Raw genomic sequence first — 21278 nt, forward strand, 5'->3', positions numbered from 1 at the left:
GTATGTTTCCATAAAGCCTGATAAGAGAAAGCTGATTAATGGTACTAACGTGCTAGGTCTGCTGCTTGACACTTTACTCAGAGATGGATTTCGCCTCATAGGCACCAGGACAGTTGCCAGTGAAGAGAAGGTTGAATGCTACACTTTTGAAAGGATGAAGAGGGCAGCAGGCCTTGCCATCATGGCGAACCAAACCTCAGGGAGCTCTGGGGCAGCACAGGCAAAGAGAAGCCAAGTACAGAAATGGAAATAAAGGCTTTTCCTTCCATGTTTTGAATGTAGAAGAGGGATGTGTTAGCACTAGTGGTCATTTCTTTTTTTGTTTTGGCTTGTTTGAAACTGCAGCTATTGAGGGAAGTAACAAACACATTTTCTTTCAAGTATTTAGGGGGAAAAAAAATTGCTTTCTTGCCTTTTACTGCTCTACCTTCTTTAAGTAAAAGAAGCCCAGATTCAATACTGGGTTTGTGGACCATATTTCAGCAATTGCAAGAGTTGTTTTTGTTTTATCTCTGTGCGTAAAATTTACATGAGGACTCATAAAGTATCAGCCATCCCTTCCAGAAAATTGTTTTTATATTCTGTGCTGATCTGCAAGTAGATTTTAAAAACATGGTAATACATGAAGAAATAATATCTTGATGCAACTGTCATCCCAACATTTAGAAGTGGCTGGAGGAGGACTGCAAACTCCAAAAATTGATTAGTGCTTCCACTTAATGACTCTTTTGCAGTTGGCTGAGAGCAGTGTAAGGAGAAAGTCCTGAGCTGTGGTGCTATGTGGTTTTGTGTAAGCTATCTCTGAGGTCTGTGAAATAATGTATGACTATCTCTTGCAGAACACTCCTCTGTCCTCTCCTCCCACTCTGATGGCATTAAAATGCTCTTTGATTCTGAGAATTAAATGATAAAAATCTTTGTGAACAGAAGGTTAGTTAATTTTTAGTGCTTTCACTACAAAAAGGATGAAAATGTGATGAACAGCCCTTCAGATCAAAGTTTATACAGTCTCAAAAGAGTGCAAAGGATTTTTAAGGACTTGTTAAGTACAACACAGTTGGAAGGCTTAGCAGAAGTGGTTTCAAGCCTTGTTAGTCCTGTACAAAGCTTTGTAAAAATACCAAAATTAGCTCAGGTACTGAGAGAGGAAAGTTAATGAAGCTTTATAAATTAAGGATCTTTTGTCCTTCCATCAAGGCAGGGAAAGATAGATAGCAGTAACTTCAGAGATTCATTAGTTGCATCTCAGTTTTCTTGCTGGTAAAATGCCATCTTCCCAAGGCTTCGAACAGCCCAGGAGAACCACTTTGGGCTTTCTTGGCTGACCAATTCGTTCTGGCTTTTCATTAGTTTTAAAATGTGAATGCATTACCTTATTTTCAGCACTTGATAATGGGGGTGGGACTCAGCCATGTGTTTCTTGCCCTAAGGAGTTTCAGTGAAATGGATCTTTCCAGACTGGTGGTGCTACTATTGGACACCTCTTTTCTTTGGTTACTACTCTGAGGCATTTCAGCTAGACCCAAGTTCAGAAGCTCAGCAGAAATAGTGAGGTCCTCTTTGCTTCTAGAGCTGTTTGGTTTGAGAAGAATATGATTGTGAGACTACATCTCCTAAGTTGCTCACAGGTTACGTAATGAATGCAAGAGTGAATGCTTCCACTTCAAATGGGATTTTTTTGGTCAGTAATGTCAGTATGTTCATATTTGTCTTGAAGTAAGATATTTCTTACGGAGAACCATCTGAACAACCTCCCCACAGATGTGGTAGAGTCTCCATTGTTAGAAATTTTGAAGAGGATGCTAAATGATTTCATGGAGGCTCTATTTCACATGAAAGGCTGGACCAAATGATCTTTTGAGTTCCCTTCCAGCCTGGTCTTTTCCATGATTCTGTGGAAACCTTCTGTGAAGGTCTCTGCCAGAAAGCCTATCATGGTGGACTTTGAGGTCAGACCACTGTTGGATGACAGAGCAGACAAGCTGTGTGGGATGATTGTCCCCACAAATTGCTGTTCTGCAGACAGCGCTCCTTGTTTGGAAATGATAATGTTGCTTATTGGGTGAGTTACTGGCTGTTGATATTGTAGGTGGAGGGACTAATATGAAGCACAAAACAAAAAAAACCCAAAAAACCAAAAAAAAAACCACAAAAAAAATTACAGAAAAAGTTAAAAAAATAGACTTGAGGCAAAAATAGACATTATGCCCTAAATGATCACCAACAGCAGTGATGTAAGCTGAGACAAGTTCCAGAACCCCTCACAGTAACAATTACACTGTTTAACCTACCACAAAAGTAGAGACTTTGTTTTCCATGCTGCAGCGGCCACTTTGAAAATTTAAGTTTGGATTCCATTTTTTTTAAATTGAAAATGAAAGAAAAGACAAAATACTTCAATTTTTAAAGAGCCCTAAACTTTTTACCTATGCCATCATCCATGTTCCATGTCTTTGGCAAAATGAGTGTTTGATACAACCATTTTAGTAAAACTTTATGATGGGCTGAACACATGGGTTAATTTTTATTTAGCACAACATCATTCTGCATTCATCAATGTGTATGCAACATTTGTCTCTGGAAAATATACCAGTGCAAGTTGCTGTCATGTAAAGAACCATATGTGCTTTACCTCACCCTTGGATAAGTGTGCTATGACTCTGTGCTTCTTTTGGAAGCAAAGCACATGAGCATCAACAAGCTTGTGTTCCCAGAGTTCTTCTAACATTTATTCTTACTTAGCATTTATTCTGAACTGAGAAGCGTCACCTTCTGTCATTTTGTGTTCCTGCAGAGAACAAGATTAGGCTCTTACACAATGCTTTCAATTTGTTGGATTTTTTTGTTTGTTTTTTTTTTAACTGATAGTTCCTTAAATTTAAGTTTGACAGCATGTGTGTGAACAACGTGATAGAAATCTGTTGAAAGTGTCTGACTGATATCAGTAGGATACACATGATTTCAATGGAAGATTGATGGAATAAATTAATTTAATTGAAGCTGGTTCTTCAAGGAAAGCACCTCACTGGATTTCTTTATCCAGAAAAAGGAAGCAGTGATGATAGACCTACAGGAGTTGTGTAGCTTTGAGCTACAACTAAATAGCAGTAATTATGGAGGAACAGGTGAAATTTTATTTTATGTTTATTTGCAGACATGTTTATTTGCAGACAAATTAATATAAAAATAGCACTGATTTACTAGGAGGATCTTCAGATGGCCTTCACCTTGCAAGGTTATTTATGCTACTGCAAAGTGTTGCTGAGTCAGGATGGCAAATTTTCTGTGCCCTCTTTGAAGTGGTATGCAGTATAACCTGCAGGCATCAAGGCAGGAATTTAGAAATAGTGGCCAATGTTTTTACTGCTCCTTCCCTTTTGAAGCCCCAAACAAGCAGGTACGTAGCAGAGAGCAGACTGTGTGGTGTGTACTCAGCAGAGTTATTCACACAGAAGGAAACAGCTGTACAAGTGAATTCAGCTGTTAGGATCTACAAGTCTGAGTGATTTTAAAAGCTGCTTTGTCACAACCAGATTATGTGCTAAATGAAGGACTTCCACCCAAACCTTGGCAGGGAATTCAACTCTGGTTTCTCACAAACAATCTTTGCTATACTAGCAGTGTGTTGTAGGTGACTTGGTTGTGCTTTTACATGTGACAGAACCAGAAGCTCTGATTGCTCACATCTAGCTCTCTTTTTGATTAAATGGGAATGGGATTTTGAGACATTTAGACTTTTATTTTCCAATAAAAGTAATTTGTTATCCCTGACATAATCTGCTTCTTCAAGTCATTGCCAACTTTCTCAAGAGAATTCCTTTTTTTCTTGTGAAGGTGCAAAATTTGCTGATTTCAGTAAACTTCACTGCTGTATTTGCCTTTTTATTCTTCCCTGGATTCAGCAGAAATGTGCAAACTGTTCCACTGCCTGCAATGCTAGAAAGGAACTGCCACAGTGCTGGGGCAGTCCTGTCCCTCACTCACAATGACTTCTCTATGGTTTTGTAGCAGGCAGAGCCACAGGCAAAAAAGAAACTGAATGATGAGGCAGCACCATCATCCTGTCCCACTCACGGGGACTGCAGTTTACATGGCAGGAGGTCATCCAAAATGAGGTGATAGCTTGCGGGATTTGCAAAAGGCAGATGATTCAGGAAAACAATGCCTCATTTGCTTTATACTTTCTCATCTTAATCACTTTTCCCTCCGTTATAATTGCGTGTCATCCTGTGTTTCTATATTCAAGACTGTTAAGGACTTTGCCAGTACAATCTTGTGATGCTGGTTGGATGTCCCAACAGGATAGAGGTACCACACTTTTTCCATCCCCCTGTTCTTGCAGCGTGTAACTGTGTTGACTTCCTTTTCTAGTGATGGGTGACGTTTTTGGTACTTTTAAGTAACGTTTTGCCTGCTTCTTCACACACTGGGAAGTCTCTCATGTTGTACTTACAGGGATGTGTCATTTATTTACCACTTGAATTGTTCAGTATCCTGCTGATACCAGGAAGAACAGAGTCTATTGTGAAATAACTTCTTGTTCTTTGGGTATTGATTTCAATGACAGTTCATGAGGGTTTTTGTTTCTTTGGGAAGTTCAGTCACTACATTCTTATAGATTCTGCAGTTAGCACTCATGTGATTGTATAGATAATTAAGAATAGATATTTAAATAAAGCTCTATAAATTGATACCATAGACTAAGATACTATTTAGATAGTATCTTAGATACTAAGACTGATCTTTCTGTGCTGGCCATAGTACTGGGAAGTTTTCTCCTTTACTAAATAATTCCAAACCGTTTTTCACTTACCTTCATAATTGAATTTCATGGAAGTAGTAGAAGATCCTCCCTACAATGCTGTATATGAGGAATTAATAGCCATAGGGAAAAACAATGATGCTGGAATAACTGCATCACACCCAATGAGAGTAACTTCTGTTAACTATGGGGAAACTTTTCTGCCCAGTGGACTCTTCCCAGTTTTTGGTTGGTTTCCAGCTTTCCAATGCTCAAAAATAACTAAATAACTCTGTTAATCTGACCCAAGCAAGGCTGATGTGCTTGTCAGTCTCTTGAGTGCGTAAGTCTCAGGTACATCCAGCATAACTTGGGTGGTATTTTGTTTTGATCCACAGCTGAATTCAGTACCAGAAAGCCACCAGAGTGGATCAAAAGTCCTGTTTGAATTCACAACAAAGAGTTCATAACTTTGAATAACTTTTTTTAAAAAAAAATGTTCCTAGATTTTTGGAAAGCGTTACTAAATATTCCTTGAGAAACAAGCTGGGAATTATCCAAGAGGAGGGAGGCGCATTGCCTCTTACTCCTTCCCTCTGATTTGTGCTGATCCATTGCCAGGTTTTAACTTTACAAGGTTTATTTTTATCAATTTTCAACAATAAACAGTGGGACTATCTTCAATAAAAGATTTACAGTGCATCATGAAGAAATACAACTCCCTACCACATATTATATTGATCTATTCCCAAATGCTACTGAAACAGCCTATAAAATCCCAAATGAAGTCCATTGATGGAGAACTTCCTCTCTCTAGTGACAGATGCATATGACTCTTATGTTTTCAGAAGACAATAAAAGGGAAGGGAGTGACTCTGCTTCTTTGACCATATCTTCAGCAGCCCAGTTAAATCTGTCAACTCAATGTAATCCACATAAATAATGAATTTGGGAACCAAGGGAACTGCTAGTGTGTCTGAAAATTCCAATTCTTTGAAGCTGCCTTTCCTGCTGCAGTCAGACCATAATTAGTCACAGAAGGCCTTGTTGTAACTAGTAAATGGATGGACCAACAATGATTTGAATAGTCTGGTTCTGGCTGGAGCCCTGGAGCCCTGAATATTCTCAAATGGGTGGGTGCAATGTAAATCATTAGCCATCATATAAAATACAAATAAATATGACTTCTATAAAAAAAAGTCAGTTTTTTAGACTATCATGTAGCTTATGCTGAAATAATCTCCTGAAGTGTGATCTGATGTGCAAATTTTTGCAAGAATCCTTCCTCCATTTCTACTCTGTTTTCAATCTAATGGAATGGTTCAATAATTGGTGTCTTCTTTCTGGTCAGAAGGATGATGAATGTAGCCCTAAAGGTTGGAAACTGTAATGTGTACAAGTCTGCTGTTAAAATTAATTTAGGAGTTTGCTTTCTAAGCAAGTTACTGTTACAGCAGTCAGATGAGTGCTTGCTGAAGAATTAAATATTGCAACATTGTTCCATCCTGATTCTCCACTGGGAAAAAAAAAGGCAATAGATTGGAAACATCAAGTCTGGGGTTTTACTGGTACTTTGGAGTCAGGAACTGAGTTTTCTTTGAATTTCAAAGGCAGTTTGTAGCTTTCATTGAGGGCCTTCTGAAAAGGCTCGTTTAGCGTTTTTGTTTTTGTTCCCCAGTGATATCTAAACTGAGTAATAAAATAATTGCTGACATACCGGTTTATTGACAATGTCTTATTCAACAATAAACAGAAGGCATGCTGATCCTTCTATCCTTTAATCTTTGTGTTTTTACTATGTCTTCAGTGTGCTCCTCAGCTGGGTTCTGGTAGAACAGAGGAAGGGGCTATGTAGTAAGGGCAGGCAGAGATCCACAGAAGGTGGCAAACTCACTTCCTTCCCATTACAGAGAGGAAGTAAATGAATAAAATCAGGATGGAAAGTGTCATAGCCTTTGTGGGACCAAAGAGACACATCTTACTGTATTGAGGAGAGGACAGAGCTGCCAGAAATGTCAATGCCACTGGACAAAGAAAAGCAGATCTCACAGGGTTGAACAAATGGGTGGGTATACAAACCTGGAAATGGCACAGAATAACATGGACAGGAGACTTAAATGTTCATGAGACTACAGGGATGTTTTTTTAATTTCCAATGTGTTAGGTTAATGCATCTATAGACTATCTTCCAGTAATAGTTCACATAACTGAAGAAAATTTCTCTTTAGGAGCTAATTTCTGTATATGTGCTGTGAAGTGAAACATTGCAGGATCCAGACATCAGATGGATTAGTCATGTTGATACCTCACACCTGGAAACAGAAGCTAAACTTTTGGAAGTCAAATAGATAAACTTTGAAGATCAGAATAAAATCACTGTTTTGGTAGTGCTGGGGTGATAAGCCTACTGAATACTTCCTGGGTATGCCCTGTTGGTGGCCTTTGTTTCAATGCCAGTTGCACTATGGTGAGCACTAAACCTGTTAGTAAGTTCCTAATTTTCCATAAACTGGAAAGATATTTCCTGGAACAGACTGGTTTACCTTTATGGCTTAAGCATGACAGAATTTTCTGCAATTCTATTATCCTTAAGCCATATAATATTTATTTGCAACCTACAGTTGTTCAAAACATTATCTTCTGAAGATGGCTCAGTACACTGGGGATCTCCAGAACACATTAATAGCTTAAATATGGCCATGTCAAGAATGTAAGCAAAACATTGTATCTGCATGGTCCCTGATGTAACAGAAGCTTCTTCCATCATTGGTTAGGCTAAAACTGCTTTCTTCTCCTATTTAATAAGAATTCTTTGACAACTGAAGTGTGATAGTGCAATCTAGACTTCACTGTCCACATACCGTCCCAAAATCTCTACAAATACATGTTGGAAAAAATGATAGGCAAACAATCATCTTTTTGCAAGATTCATCTTTTGGAGAATCCCTGCTGGAAAACCCAGGCAGGCACAGGAACACTTGAGCGACTTTTCTATTGGCTATAGTTTGCCCTCATAAACTGTGCCACAACAGTGTCTAGTGCAAAGCTATTGAAAGTCGGACCTCTAGAATCACAGAATAGTTTGGGTTGGAAGGAACCTTAAAGACTATCTGGTTCCAACCCCTCTGCCATGGGCAGGGACACCTTCCACTACAGCAGGTTGCTTCAAGCCCCATTCAACTTGCTCTTGAATTCCAGGGATGGGGCTTCCACAGCTTCTCTGGGCAACCTGTGCCAGTGCCTCACCACCTTCTGACCCATGATCCATGCTCTCAATGAGCTTCTGAGGTAGGCTCTGAGATTGAACAGAAAAGCTGAATGTTATGCAAAGTCCAAGAAGGTTAATGGAACATCAGACTGCTATGGTTTGGATCATCTCTGTTCTTTGGAGGGATCTATGCTGACTTATTTTCTACCCTCAGGACCAAGACAAAGCCATCAGTGAAGGATGTAATGACAGTTCTTAGGTCACTTACGGAGTGTTCAGGACATGCACACATATGTGGGTTTTTGTTCTTCTGAAATAGGCAGTGACAAGCACACAGGTCTTATACTGGAGGCAATGATGCCTGCCAGAAAGACCACACAGTTCCTTCAGGCAGAGTGGGTAATAGTGCGGAAATAATTGTTTTGAAAGCTCAGAGCTCTCAGGGCTTTCTAACTCGGTAGTGATAAACTGCTGGCTGAAAACATTTCTTAGTATCCAATCTTTCAGCTGTACATATTTACATTTCTTGAGATCTGGGACAGCCAAAATGAATACTGTACTGGAATTGGCTCACTACCACCTCCCCCATCCTTTTTTAAGAGCTAGAAAGAGAATATCTTTTACATAGAAAAGAACCAGTGCTATAATGATCTAATATACTCTCATAAAGCACCCTGTGACCAAAAGGAGTCAATGAGTGACTAAAATAGAATACACAAATCTCTGTGACAGTTGGTAGGCTTTAACACGTTATAAAACCATTTCAGTGCTTGAAAGGAAGAGGTACAACATTAAAAACATTCCAAATGTTCTGGTGCAATCACACATTGCCATATGGAGGAAGGAAGCAGGTGAACTGCAACACACAAGGAAGTTGTCTTTTTTTTTTCCCCTCTTTAAGTCTTGTGCTGCTTTGCTGGAGGGCATGTAGGCCTGTAGGGTTGGGAAGCCTATGTGCTTCTGATACCTGTAGCTGGAACTGATGCTTACCTGTCTTGGGGACCTAAGAAGAGTGTGTACAGCCCTGTCTATACAAAGAGAATGCAAAGCATCGAATAGGTCATTGTGCTTCAGAAAACTAATAAATAAATACTTCTTATCAAGATGTCTCTCTCTGGAAGTGTCATTACTGCCATAAAGGCTCTCTACTACACTGTATCTAAATTCCTTTCTAGATGTTTGTGGCAATTCTTACAATTTCAAATTAGCATTTGCAATATTAACTAATACTCTATTTGAGACCCTCTTTTTCAGATGGTAATTCTTTCTGCAGCAGAGATAAAACTTCAGCATCTTTTTGCTCTAGGTGTCAGTATTTGCTGTCATTGGAGGCAGCTTTCATAGAATCAATTAGCTTGGGAAAGACCTCTGAGATTGAATCTAACCTATGACCAACTGAACACTACCTTGTCAAATGGACCATGGCACCAAGTGCCACATCCAAACTTTTCTTAAACACCTTCAGGGATGGTGACTCCACCACTGCCCTGGGCAGCCCATTCCAATATCTAATCACCCTTTCTGAGAAGAAATTTCTCCTAATGTCCAATCTAAACCTTCCCTGGTACAGTTTGAGGCCATTTCCTCTCATCCTGTCACTTGTTGCCTGGACCAACAAACAAGATCTCTGCAATTAGCTAAAAGGATGTTGTAGCTAAGTGGGTGCCAGTTTTTTCTCCCAGATAACAAGTGACAAGATGAGAGGAAATGGCCTCAAGTTGTGCTAGTGTAGGTTTAGATTGGATAGTAGGAAAACTTTCTTCACTGAAAGGATATTTAGGCATTTGAACAGGCTTCCCAGGGAGGTGGTGAAATCACCATCTCTTGGAGAGGTCAAAAGGCATGGGGTGTGGCACTTGGGGATAAGGTTTAGTAGCAAGCATAATGGTGCTGGTTAATGGTTGGAGGTCTTTTCCAACCTTAATGTTTCTGAATCTGTGAGACGCTGAAAAATACAGGAAGCTCCCATCTCTATAAGCTGCCCTAGTGTGAACCACACCTACTTCTCCTGGTGTAGGATGTCCAGCTAAACAGAATGGTACAGAGCTTTCCAGTCTTCTGGTTCTGACTAAGCACAGGAGTATTTTATATGGAATTAGTTCTACAGGATGCCAGAAGTTTATAAAAAATGGTCTCTGACTACCAGCAGAGTAGAGAATATTTGAATGAATACTGAAGGCCAGACACCCACTGGAGTTTCTGAGGGATGATTCTGAGCCTGATTTGACAGTGAGGAGCTGGATTTCTCTGATGAAGCTCAAGGATTCAAGTTACTCAACCTTGCTATAATTTTGGTGCCACATTGTTACTGATAATTTCTCTAGAATTATGGCTGACAATGAATCCAAGAACTGTAGATCACTGTATCATGAAAATTCCAGCTCTGTATGATTGGAATGCCTGGTGTTCCCAGGTCTGAAATGTGCTTAACTTCAGAAGAATTTATGTAGGATAAAATCAGGATCTGTTTTGCAAATGTTCTGTTCCTTGTCTCCATCTAATCAAGGTCTAGCCATGTTAAGAGACTTGCTGACAGCCTAGGACAAGAAGTTAGAAAAGCAAAAGAGCTCTGGTCTTTCTCAAGTGTTTCTGCTCAGGCAAACTAGAACCAGAGGCCAGGTGCTGGTATCACTTGTGACATCTTGAGGCAAGATGTTTTGCTTGCTCAACCCTCTTGGAAGATACACTTTACTTGAGCTGATGAGCATCACGTGTATCTTATGTAGACAGTCTTTAATGACACCACTACACTACACAACAAATGTCTGAATGCTAGGGAGGTCGTGCTCATTCATGGGGTATGCGCAGACATGGAATTCTTCTTAGGCTGAAGCAATTTCTCCAACCAAAGTGAAAAAAACCCAAACCCAACAAACTACAGTTGCTACAGTTTCTTAACTAAACCACTTAACTAAACCATCTTAACAGTTATTGAAGTGTTAATATAAACAAGTAAGAAAGGAAAGTTAGAAAAAATTAATCAAGATTAGTGAAAAATAAAATTACTAATATCATTGGCTAATGAAAATTCTCTGTAGCCACTGTTAGCTTGAAGAATGAGGGTATGGGTTAACACTACTCTAGCACAAGAAATGCAGTGATTGCTTTCACAAGTGCTGCTGAAAAATGTTCTATTCTATTGGTACTCATGGGTACTGATGGCTGCGTGCAGTGCCCCCGTATGAATGCACAACACACACACAAAATTACATGTATTTCTAAAGATGCTAGAATTCAGGAGGATATTTTTTAGTTTTGTCTATGTAATACCGAGAGGCAGATGAAAGAAAGTGTCACTGGTAAAGAAGTTCAATATAAATTATTTGGTTTTAACATAAAGGGGGACAGAAATTCCTATCTCAAGGATGTGCCTTATGGGGATTCACAGTAGTTTCCCCAGGCCTAGATGTCTCAAAAGAAGAGCCCACTGAAAGCCTGAGAAACTCAAACACCATAAATCACCAGGATCAAGTGCTATTTTTTAAAAAATCCTGCAGTACACATGAAAAAAAATAGAGATAAAATTAGGATTCTATCAATTATGATTGAAAATGTCCAGTGCTCTGGACAATTGTTCACAGCTAAAGAGAAAAAACTGCAGTTTTAGAGGAGATATATTCATAGCAAAACGTAGTGCTTTTCTCAGACTACTTACTTTATGCCTGAATAAGCAGAAAATAATGGTATCACAATATAACAGCTCTGCAAGTTATCTCGATGTTCCAAGTGACTAGAATTTCTTAAACAAACTAAAAATTAAAGATACTCCAAGAACCATGAGGAAGTCCTGAAGTTCAACCCTAATTTGGGAATGGAGTAATTACTCCTCAGAAAAGGAAGAAAATTTTAATTTTTCTGAACAGCATAAGTTATTTGAATCTTCTTCATCCTAGAACAGGCTCTTACCTATGCTGTTAATTTATTTGGGGGGGGGGGGGGGGGGGATGTAAACTCTTCTGTGAAGAAAACCAAACCAAAAAACCTCTGAAATCCAAAGACTCAAAAAGCTGCTACAAGCACAGAAAGAAAGCAGTTTGAGGGTAGATTGCAGGAGGGAAGAGGCAAGTCCCCTTGCTGGTTGCTGAATAGCCATGAAGTTCTTTAATGCTGCTCCCTGCTTTCCATCTTCAGCAGATTAAGAGAATGTAGGAGAATAAGGCAGTTTAAAGCCACCTTTACTGGTGCTCTCTTCAGTAATAAAATCCAGAATCTGGCATAATAGAGGACTGTGATTCGATTCACAAATACTTCATTATTTCAGTGTTAATCTACTGGAAACATAAGGTATTCCTTAGTGTGCTTTAATGGGTACTTATATTTATTGTATGCTGACTTTACCATTACAGGAAACATCTTAGGAAAAAAATATGCAACATGCAAGGAACTGCACAGTTAGTCCAATAAAAGCAAATTCCACTACCCTTTGAAATCCTACCTGCAGCTTGCTTTCATCTGCTAACAGCAATAGTTATCACTGCCAATAACCTTTGAACAAAATAATTTTGTGACTTTTTTGCACATATCCTTGATTTAACATGAAAGATGGGGAACATCTGTGGGCAACTTCAACAGGGTGTTTTTTCAGAAGCAGGAGATATGAACTTGAATCTCCTCAGGCTTCTGAAACCCAGGTTTTCTGTTTTGTGGAAGAGGCCCCTTGCCTTGAGATTGTTTCAGGTAGTTTCTTAAAACTCTTCTGAAGCATTTTATGGAAGTGTGACAATTTTAAACCAGTTGTTTTGTCCCCATCTTTCCTATTCCCCCTTTTCAATCACAGCATGTAGCCTTACCCTCTTTTTTCCTGCCAGTTGTTCAAAGACATCTGATCACTGATTTTTTTAATGTGTTCTAAGAGTGAGGAAAAGTCCTCCAGCACTGTGGCTTTCTTGGCATCATGCTAGTCTTCTGTGCTGTAGTAGAAAACTAATTGTCGCATCAGTTTCTTCCGCACTGTTACAGCTATGGATTTTCAGTCACAAACCAAATTCCTTAAATGAAGATGAGGCGTTATAACCTTGGCCATACCTGATGCAGAAATAGAGAACTTCTGTATTGTTTACCTCAGAGCAGAAGATGCTGTACCTCTGTGACAGAGCTCTTTCTAGAATCCTTGTGTCAACACAGTACTACATTTCATAGACTACCTACAGTCTTCCATCACTACATGGATATACAATGACCATTACAAAGGAGATTTTAGGTGCTCTTTACAAAACCTTTGGGGAAAAAAAAAGCCAAAATGCCTAATAAGTATCCTGCAATTGTCAGCACAAAACATTAATTTCATTTTGAAGAAGAATTTCTTCAGTTTCTCAATATATGAGAAAACACTAATTGGAAGTATGCAGCTAGTTGCATTGGTAGCAACTTAGAACACGTACAAAAACAACTTAAAGAAAAGCAAATGTGATTAAAAAACACCCAAGACTCTTGGTAAAACTGTACCTTGTTAAATAGCAGAAGCTCTCATAGATGTGCCTACAAGAGAGTCTCAGTCATTTAATAAGGCTGTACCTGGTTAGTTCACTGCCAGCTTACAAACTTTTATGTTTTAAAGCACTGCATTCTTGACAGAACTTGATCTAAATACTTTGCCTTAGGCTGTAAATGTGATATTAAAGCATGCCAGTCTTAAGGTTTATCACAAGGACAAAGTACTTTTCTACATTTTTACTACAGTAATTTAAAAATAAAAGTCTATAAAGGCATTAAGAAACTGTGTGCAAGCATTCTATTTATCCAAGCATTAACACTTCTCATACACTAGAGATAAAACTTGATTCAAGGTAGTTTTTACAAGCACACACATTTTTCTTTTCCCTACACTTTCTCTATTTGTGATATGGGATTGAAAAAAATTGCTTGCTGAGTGCAATGAATAACTGAATTCAAGCACAATTCCATTCCAGAACGTCCACAGCAATACAACCAACAGGGGGCTGTCTGGCTACATGCTTTTACCAAATCTGCAGTGAAATCCTTTTCCTGACTGTACAACCTACCATTCATGCACACTTCCTAAAATTGGTTGAAGAACAAGTAATTTAACAGATTTCATACCTCCAAAACATTAGAGTCCTTGTGCATCTTTGTATCATACTACTGCAAATCTCATATTTTTGATCTGGAAGTTCCATTATAGATGGATAATATAGCTTTAATGTATTTATAGATGTGTCTGAAAATAACAGAAAATGCTTGTTGAAAAAGGGAGAGACTTGTCTTAATAGGAAAGGCATATCACAGCTGCTTCCAGATGCCAAGAAGCTATACCTATATGAGCATTTTTGTGCTGGTTTCGTATGTTGATACTAATCTTCTGTACAAGAAAAGAGATAGATGAAAATGTTTTTAGATCTTTTGATATTGATTTAAAGAGCAGATACGCAAAGTCTGTCTGTAGTACTGTCAAGAAAGGAAGAATGAAGCCCTGAATATTCCTTACAGAGATTTAAGCAATGTAAATGGACTTTAAAACTGAAGTGCCAGTCTCAGGAGTGAAGGGTACTTTCTTGGTGCTGGCACTGTTGCTTACAGCAAGCACATTCAGCTAGCTGAGCTTACTAAAAACGAACCTAAAGTCATTCAGTGAAACCACCAAAGACACATGAGAGCTAGGGTAATAGTGAAGGAAACAAGAAAACTGGTTCCCAAACTTGTCTGGCTCAAGAATCACAAGGTTGTAGAACCATAGTCTTGTATGGCTGAAAGTTGACTATTCTAGCTGGTCAAATACTATAATAACCCATGAAGCTCTTCCTTTGCCTTTATTTCAATAAAACATTAAAAATGTATACATTTGAGACTTTCTATGCTATAATTTATGCCTTATATACATCAATTTTTTAATACTTAAGGCTTATTTGAGTATTTGTTGAGAGATTTCAAAATGTTTTACTTTTAAAACCACTTAAAAATGTAAAACCTGCTAAAAGTATGTTCCTTTATGGGTAATAAAGCCACATACTTGCCCTGCAGAAACGTAGGGAAATGAGATGCTTTCTATCCATGTCTGACTCCTATAGCTAGAAACAGCAGAAGAAAACACTATGGGTATATTATTCCTATCTCTCAAGAGAAACTAAGCCTTCACCTAATATGCACTGTATACTTCAGATTGAAGATACAAACTAGATAAATGCTGCTATAATTAATACGTAATTTCAGAACTTTTGAATATAAAGGTTCAAATTCTACATTAAGATGCAGAAGCAATATAAGGAATTTAATTTTATTTATTAACAAATACAGAGCTATTTATTATAAGTGAATAAAATATGGAAAAAAGTAAGAGTTGCACCTGACAATCATTAAATAACTTCTAACAGAAATAAACTATTTAGAGTGATAAATTATTTAGTGTGATAAATAAGTACTCTGATGACTATTATCCCCCTCACAGAAAGATAAACAATGTCACTCATGCCATTGCATTTTTCCATCTTTTTTTTTTTATTTCTTTTAGTAGTTAAATATTTTATTGCGATACAATTACAACTGCCACCTTAGAAAGGAGATTTGCATACATCTCAGAAGTTTTCCTTCAAATACATTTAAAATGTTTTGTTTGTTTTTTATATGAAGAATTGCTGCTGCTGTTAAACTGGTACAATAGCAGCTCACCACTTTGGGTATATTTCTAGCACTTCTTGTGACTTCTGTGACAATAGGTTGTGATGAAGATAAAGGTAGTCTAAACACTTCAAATCCAACCATTACTGCTAATGTGACTACCTGATTAGAAGAGACTTTCCCCTATACTTAAGATATCATGACTAAGGGAAAAGCTGAAACATTTTCAGATCACTGTATCCAAATTTCTAGTACAGACCACACTCATTTAGCAATTTGCTGTAGGCAGTACCAAGAAAACTGCCTTTGAAATTTGAAGAAAATGGTAGTAAAAGTCCTAAATACTTAGGTATAAGTTACTTTACATTTTTAGAGATGCAGTGCTTACCACTGTACATTAAGAAATTGTTACAATTTAAATAGCTCATTCTTTCTGCAAAATAGATCTTCACAGGTAAATTTATTGTCAAATATGCTAAAGTTCAAACATGTACATTACCTTTACTACATAGAAGATTTTGCACAATGCTGACGATGTTGCCTATAAAAATGACAAACAAAAAAATGGCACACACAGGTGTAATAATGAGTTATATTTGCAAAATGAATCAGTGACAAGACAGGACACAAATCAGAGTATTTTGGAGTTCACAGGACTGCAGAAATAGGCCATGAATAAACAGCACAGAAACTCTGCTTCCCAGCCTGAGCTGGTAACAAGGAAAGTTTATTGCAGATCTGATCTTTAAAAGATGAACAGTACTCACCTCTTCCTCTGAAATCAGAATTAATAAATGCCATAGAAAATTCCATGAGGCAATGCATTACTGTAGTACAGCTACTAAACAAAAGCAGCTAACAGCCCTTCAAGGGCTGTGTCCATTTACCCCTACTTTAAATGTGACATGAACGTGGAGGAACTATCATAGTATGCTACAGTTTGAAGTCTTCTTTAAGAAGATAGGAGACTGTCAACAGACATAACTTCACAGAGTATTTTAATTCAAATGACAACTCCTAAGAAGCTCAGCTACCAATGTGAACCACCAGTGTTTCTTTTAGACACGAGTTTTAAATCAAGACACCTCTAAAGCAAAGCGCAATGTACGTGCTACAGAAACAATGGCCTGGTTACTTGCCCAGCAGCATGCAAGAATACAGGCAGAAAAATCAACATCACACCCAGTTCTTAGGAATTCTCACTTGACATAACCACGAAGACATTGTTTTCTCTACTTGCAGCCATTTGTTCCATTGCCTAGAGAATTTTTTACTAATTTCTGCAGCACCTATAGCAGTATCAGGCTTCTTGCTTGCACAAGCCACCGACATCCTCCCCAGCCCAGCACCACAGGCAGACCCTATCAATAGATTTAAACATTCAGTGTGATCATGAAGATTGCTTCATAGTATACTGACACAAGGGGGCAAATGAAGATTGCAGAATCTTAAAGCAGGAGTTATCTAACTTCTTACTGTTTCATTTTGTGATCTTCTTTTTCTTTTTACAGTTATTAGCTTTTGTTTTATCCCCCCCCCCTCCACCCGCAAAAAAACATTTCCTCCTTTGAATTCTAATTCCCCTTATTAGATGAAGCATTTTATTTACTTCCACAAAGACGATGAGAGAACTGAAGAATCTTTCACATGAAGACAGGCTGAGTGAGCTGAGACTCCAGCCTGGAGAAGAAAGGGCTTGTGTTTGTGTGATCTCAGCAATGTTTCCAAATGTCTGCTGGTGGGGGTACGGGAGAGCAAAGACAACATAGCCAGGCTCTTCTCTGTCCAGAAATAGGACAAGAGGCAACAGGTAATAAATAAAGTGCATGAAATTCTAGCTGAACAGGACAGGTTGCAGAGTCTCCATCCTTGAATATATTCAAAACTGACTGGACATAGCCTTAAAGAAACTACCCTGTTTAACAAGAGATCTCCCTTACAACCTCAACTATTCTTACTTTGAGATTTCTTTTCAGGACCAACATCCATGAAGTAGCTGAAGGTACTAACAGGCTTGCCCTCTTCGTGGAATACAGTGAGGGGGGGTGAAATTGACAGTGATTTCCCATATGACAGCAAAAGCTACCACTTAACAGTCTGTATTCCCTTCTGGATCTGAAGAGCAGAGAACTTCAGTGAATGGTAGGAAACATCTGAGGAGTGCAAGCCTCTTTCCCTAAGCCTGACTTGCTCTCTTTGCCTCACGCCAGATCCTCTGTGTCAGGCTGCTGCTTCTTCCAATTTCAATAAACAATCAAACCCCAAATCTCTGCCCAACATATTTAAATCCTTCTGATTTTCCAGTTCATCTGATCTAGCCTTCCTGTATTTGTTCTCAGCTCCAACCTTTTAACATCTCACTTTTAGACATGCTCCTAAAACTAGTTGTCTCCACTCATACATAGCTATTAGTCTCAGTTTATTTTCAAGCAGGCCTATATTTTCTTGCCTTTTTATGTGAATTAAGCATCTTTTCCCCATACAGTTCCTAAGCCTAGCAGAAAAAAAGCACCTGAACAGAAAACACTGAGCCTTCCTTTCTTACATCAGGCACAGTCCTTAGGACCCCAGAGCTGCAGCATGAAGTGAGTTTGATCCAGCCACAGTATCTGGCACCACCCATACAGGCAAACCTCTAGAAAATATAACTGCTAATATTAAGCCACCTGTGAACCATGTGAGAAATTTAACATCCTTTTCAAAGGTTTAGTAACTGAATCATATGAGTAGGCCTTCATAAGTACTTGAAGCAGTTTTCTTATCCAGACAGGAACTTTTGGTTCCTCTGTTGAACTCTGGTTCTGCAAATGCTCAAACTGTGTTTTCACCATGTCACTGAACTATTCTATGCTGCTAGGGCCACTGAACAAGGCACTACAACCTTTGCCCTTCTGCTTCTTCCTGCTTCCTGCTATTTCCTGCCCTTGTGCCAGTGATAGGAGTTTGCATGGTGAACCAGAAGGAAGCACTGTCTGTTTCACTCTTCACACAAAGGCCAACATGAGCACAATGAAGTAGTCAGGAAGAAACAGTTTGGCCACTGGACTTTGACAAAGCCATGCAAATAGACTTATTTGTTGTATGCTCTCAAGCCTCTGATCAGCTCTTTAGATTCACATCTACTCATGAAGTCCCTGGGAAAAATCCTTGGTACGTTAAAATACTAGATCTACTTGAACAACTGGATCGATGGGCCTGCTGCAAGCACCAGTCTGCAGCATGATGAAAAAAAAGCAGAGACCTTTAAGGTCTTACCAAGCATTTCTGTCTTCAAATGGCTGAAGTGCTTTTGCAGATCTTTAATATTTAGTAGTTCCTTAATGCTAAATATGAAACTCAAGAGAAGGCTATCCAACTTTGAGCCAGATAGGATATTTTTTCTAAGTACTCAACCTCATTTTGGTCATGTATCTTAAGAGAAATGTAGTAGGTAAATGTGCATATCAATGTTCTTTATGAAAAGCTGTAGGCTAATTCTGCATAGCTGTGCTATTGAGAACTGCTCAGGTCTGAACTAAATTGGAAATTTTAGCTATTAGAGTAATTTTGCCAGTTCAAGTCCATAGCAGTAGTAAACAATTTTTACCAGTCTGAAATTCTGAAATATGGTAAAATAATTCAAACTAATGAATTATAACAACTTGGATTCATATTAATCTACATCATGTTTGTACCTGTGCAACTGCACCAGTAGCAGTTCTGTGAAGGCTAAAACCAAAACAAATCTTGAGGGCAGATAAGATTTTTTTCCTTTATTTTAAAACATCTATATCTGATTGTGTCAAATACACTTATTTGAATAATGTATGTGTATTTTAAATGGTGAAATACAACAGGGCTAATAAAATTAGATTAGCAAGTGATACTGAGTCATGATAGTGAAGAAAATAAAATCTTAAAAGGAAACACACTTTCAGATCTGTATCTAAAATTAGTGACATTTACATAACCATTAGTCTACATTTGACTCACCACACAGTTCTCGCATGCAGCTTTTAAAGGAAAGGAGCCAAAGTAATTTCCATTCTCACTGCAGCAATTTCAATCATCTCAATGAAAGATTCTCCTGCAAGAGAAAAATCTTAGTGGAAGATGAGGAAAAAAATTAGTAAATTCACAGTCAGATATACAGTCTAAACTTCTAACCATAAAACTGCTACCTGTCTATAGCCCAGTGGTTTAAGAAATGAAGTGGTTAATAAGTTTTGTTAAAAAAAATTGAAAGACACTTTTTCTTTATGAGCTCTTTGTTAAAAGCGTGATCAAATATTTCCAAGTTCCACTAATTTAGAAAAGATTGTAAAAATGAGCACAGTTTTAAGAGTTTTAATAAAGAAATGTGTTGGCAATTAAAGTAACATAATTTTTATAGTTTTTAAATATATAAACAAACACACTTACCAAAGTATTGTTAGATAGGTGTAGCTTGAGACGGCTCCTTTAGAAAGTTCAGTTTTCACATAAACCAAAGCAAAATTGTACATATGCCTAGTCTATTTACCATCAGATACTATGAAGCTTTAAATATAGTTTCTGAATAAATGAAAATGAAAAAAACAAAGAAAGTGTTCATATACAAACAATATATAAAATTTTAGCAACAAAAAGGCATAAGGGAATACATGCAATGTCCTGTCCCACGACTCGCGTGCAGAAGTGGCTAGCCTTACTTCAGCAGCACAGTTAATACTGGAGATATTTACAGTCTTAACACCAATATTTACGTGCTGCTAAAGTATGACAGACATCAGCATCACAAGATTGACTAATACATAAGTGGTATTTCTCTTCAGGGTGATGAAATCCTTGTATTTTTGAGGCAGCACAATATGGCCTGCACCTTTTCAAAACCCACAAACCATTATGTGCTGCTACGTTATGCCAAGGTGTCTACCATGCTTCAAGGAAACAGAAACATACTCTGAGATGAATGCAGAATTTTCTTATCGAACTTTAGCTTTCATGTAGTAACATCAGTTGTATTAACAAACTACAAAATGTTTAGAAAACCCAAGCTAGTTTATTTACATTTATACTGTAAATGTTTATTTACAGTGAAGCTCTCGATTTTATTGTCACCTGAGCATAATACCTTAATGAGATATGAACCACAAACTGGAAAACTGTGTCTAGTTAGAAAAACTAAAGATTATGCAGATGTTTATTTCAAAAGAAAGTAAAAAATCTGGGTTATTTCCTAGTCTGACTTTTTGTCATCTGGAAACTCAGATGTGAAAAGAAAACCCCAACAACTTTCATATGTAAGAGAATAAGACCTAATTTCAAAATAAGCTTCTGTGAACTATTCTATGAGTCCTCAAGCCATCTGTTAGCTCTGCAGCTTACCCTTACTGCAACTTTTGGGCAGACATACTCAAAAGAGCCTTAATTTCAGAGGAAAAAAAAATTATAACCCAAAGCAATTGTTAGCAAGACTAGTAACTTATCTGTTATTACGAGCAGGAGTTCATCTGCCCCAGCCTAGAATTGACCATGCTGCTTTACTAGATGTAGGCAAGAGATGTGGAGTTGTGGTCCAGCTAGATATCATTTTCTTAGGCTAAAGAATGTCAGAGATTTAAATGTGTGCAGTCCTTTTACTGGTTCCCTAGATAACATGAACTATGCTTTCTTTAATGTTTTAATACTAAACTGTTAAGACAAAAGCTACTTACACAGCATAGACCCAAGCATGCCACTCCATTGCAATAAGCCTTCTAGTCAGGTAATGACAGACAACATCTGGAAATTAACAGG

General features: G+C 38.0%; 2 protein-coding genes across 3 annotated transcripts in view; one reads left to right on the top strand and one right to left on the bottom strand.

Annotated features, from left to right (window-relative positions):
* The window catches only part of SPRYD7 (SPRY domain containing 7), a 121706-nt gene that overhangs the window by 29800 nt on the left and 70628 nt on the right, over nt 1-21278 (bottom strand). For both annotated transcript variants that reach the window (XM_077781412.2, XM_085578007.1), the window contains one exon: nt 19494-19587. In XM_077781412.2, coding sequence (XP_077637538.1) covers nt 19494-19509 — 16 coding nt within the window. In that variant the 5' untranslated portion in view covers nt 19510-19587. The remainder of the gene's footprint in view (nt 1-19493; nt 19588-21278) is intronic.
* Nucleotides 1-21278, top strand: part of KCNRG (potassium channel regulator) — a 37215-nt gene that overhangs the window by 2424 nt on the left and 13513 nt on the right. Inside the window, exon 2 of the mRNA XM_021526625.4 lies at nt 1-21278. This exon is cut by the window's right edge and continues 13513 nt beyond it. Coding sequence (XP_021382300.2) covers nt 1-253 — 253 coding nt within the window. The 3' untranslated portion in view covers nt 254-21278.

Source organism: Lonchura striata, chromosome 1 (genome assembly GCF_050655825.1).
Source record: "Lonchura striata isolate lonStrDom1 chromosome 1, ASM5065582v1, whole genome shotgun sequence".
NCBI lineage: Eukaryota > Metazoa > Chordata > Aves > Passeriformes > Estrildidae > Lonchura > Lonchura striata.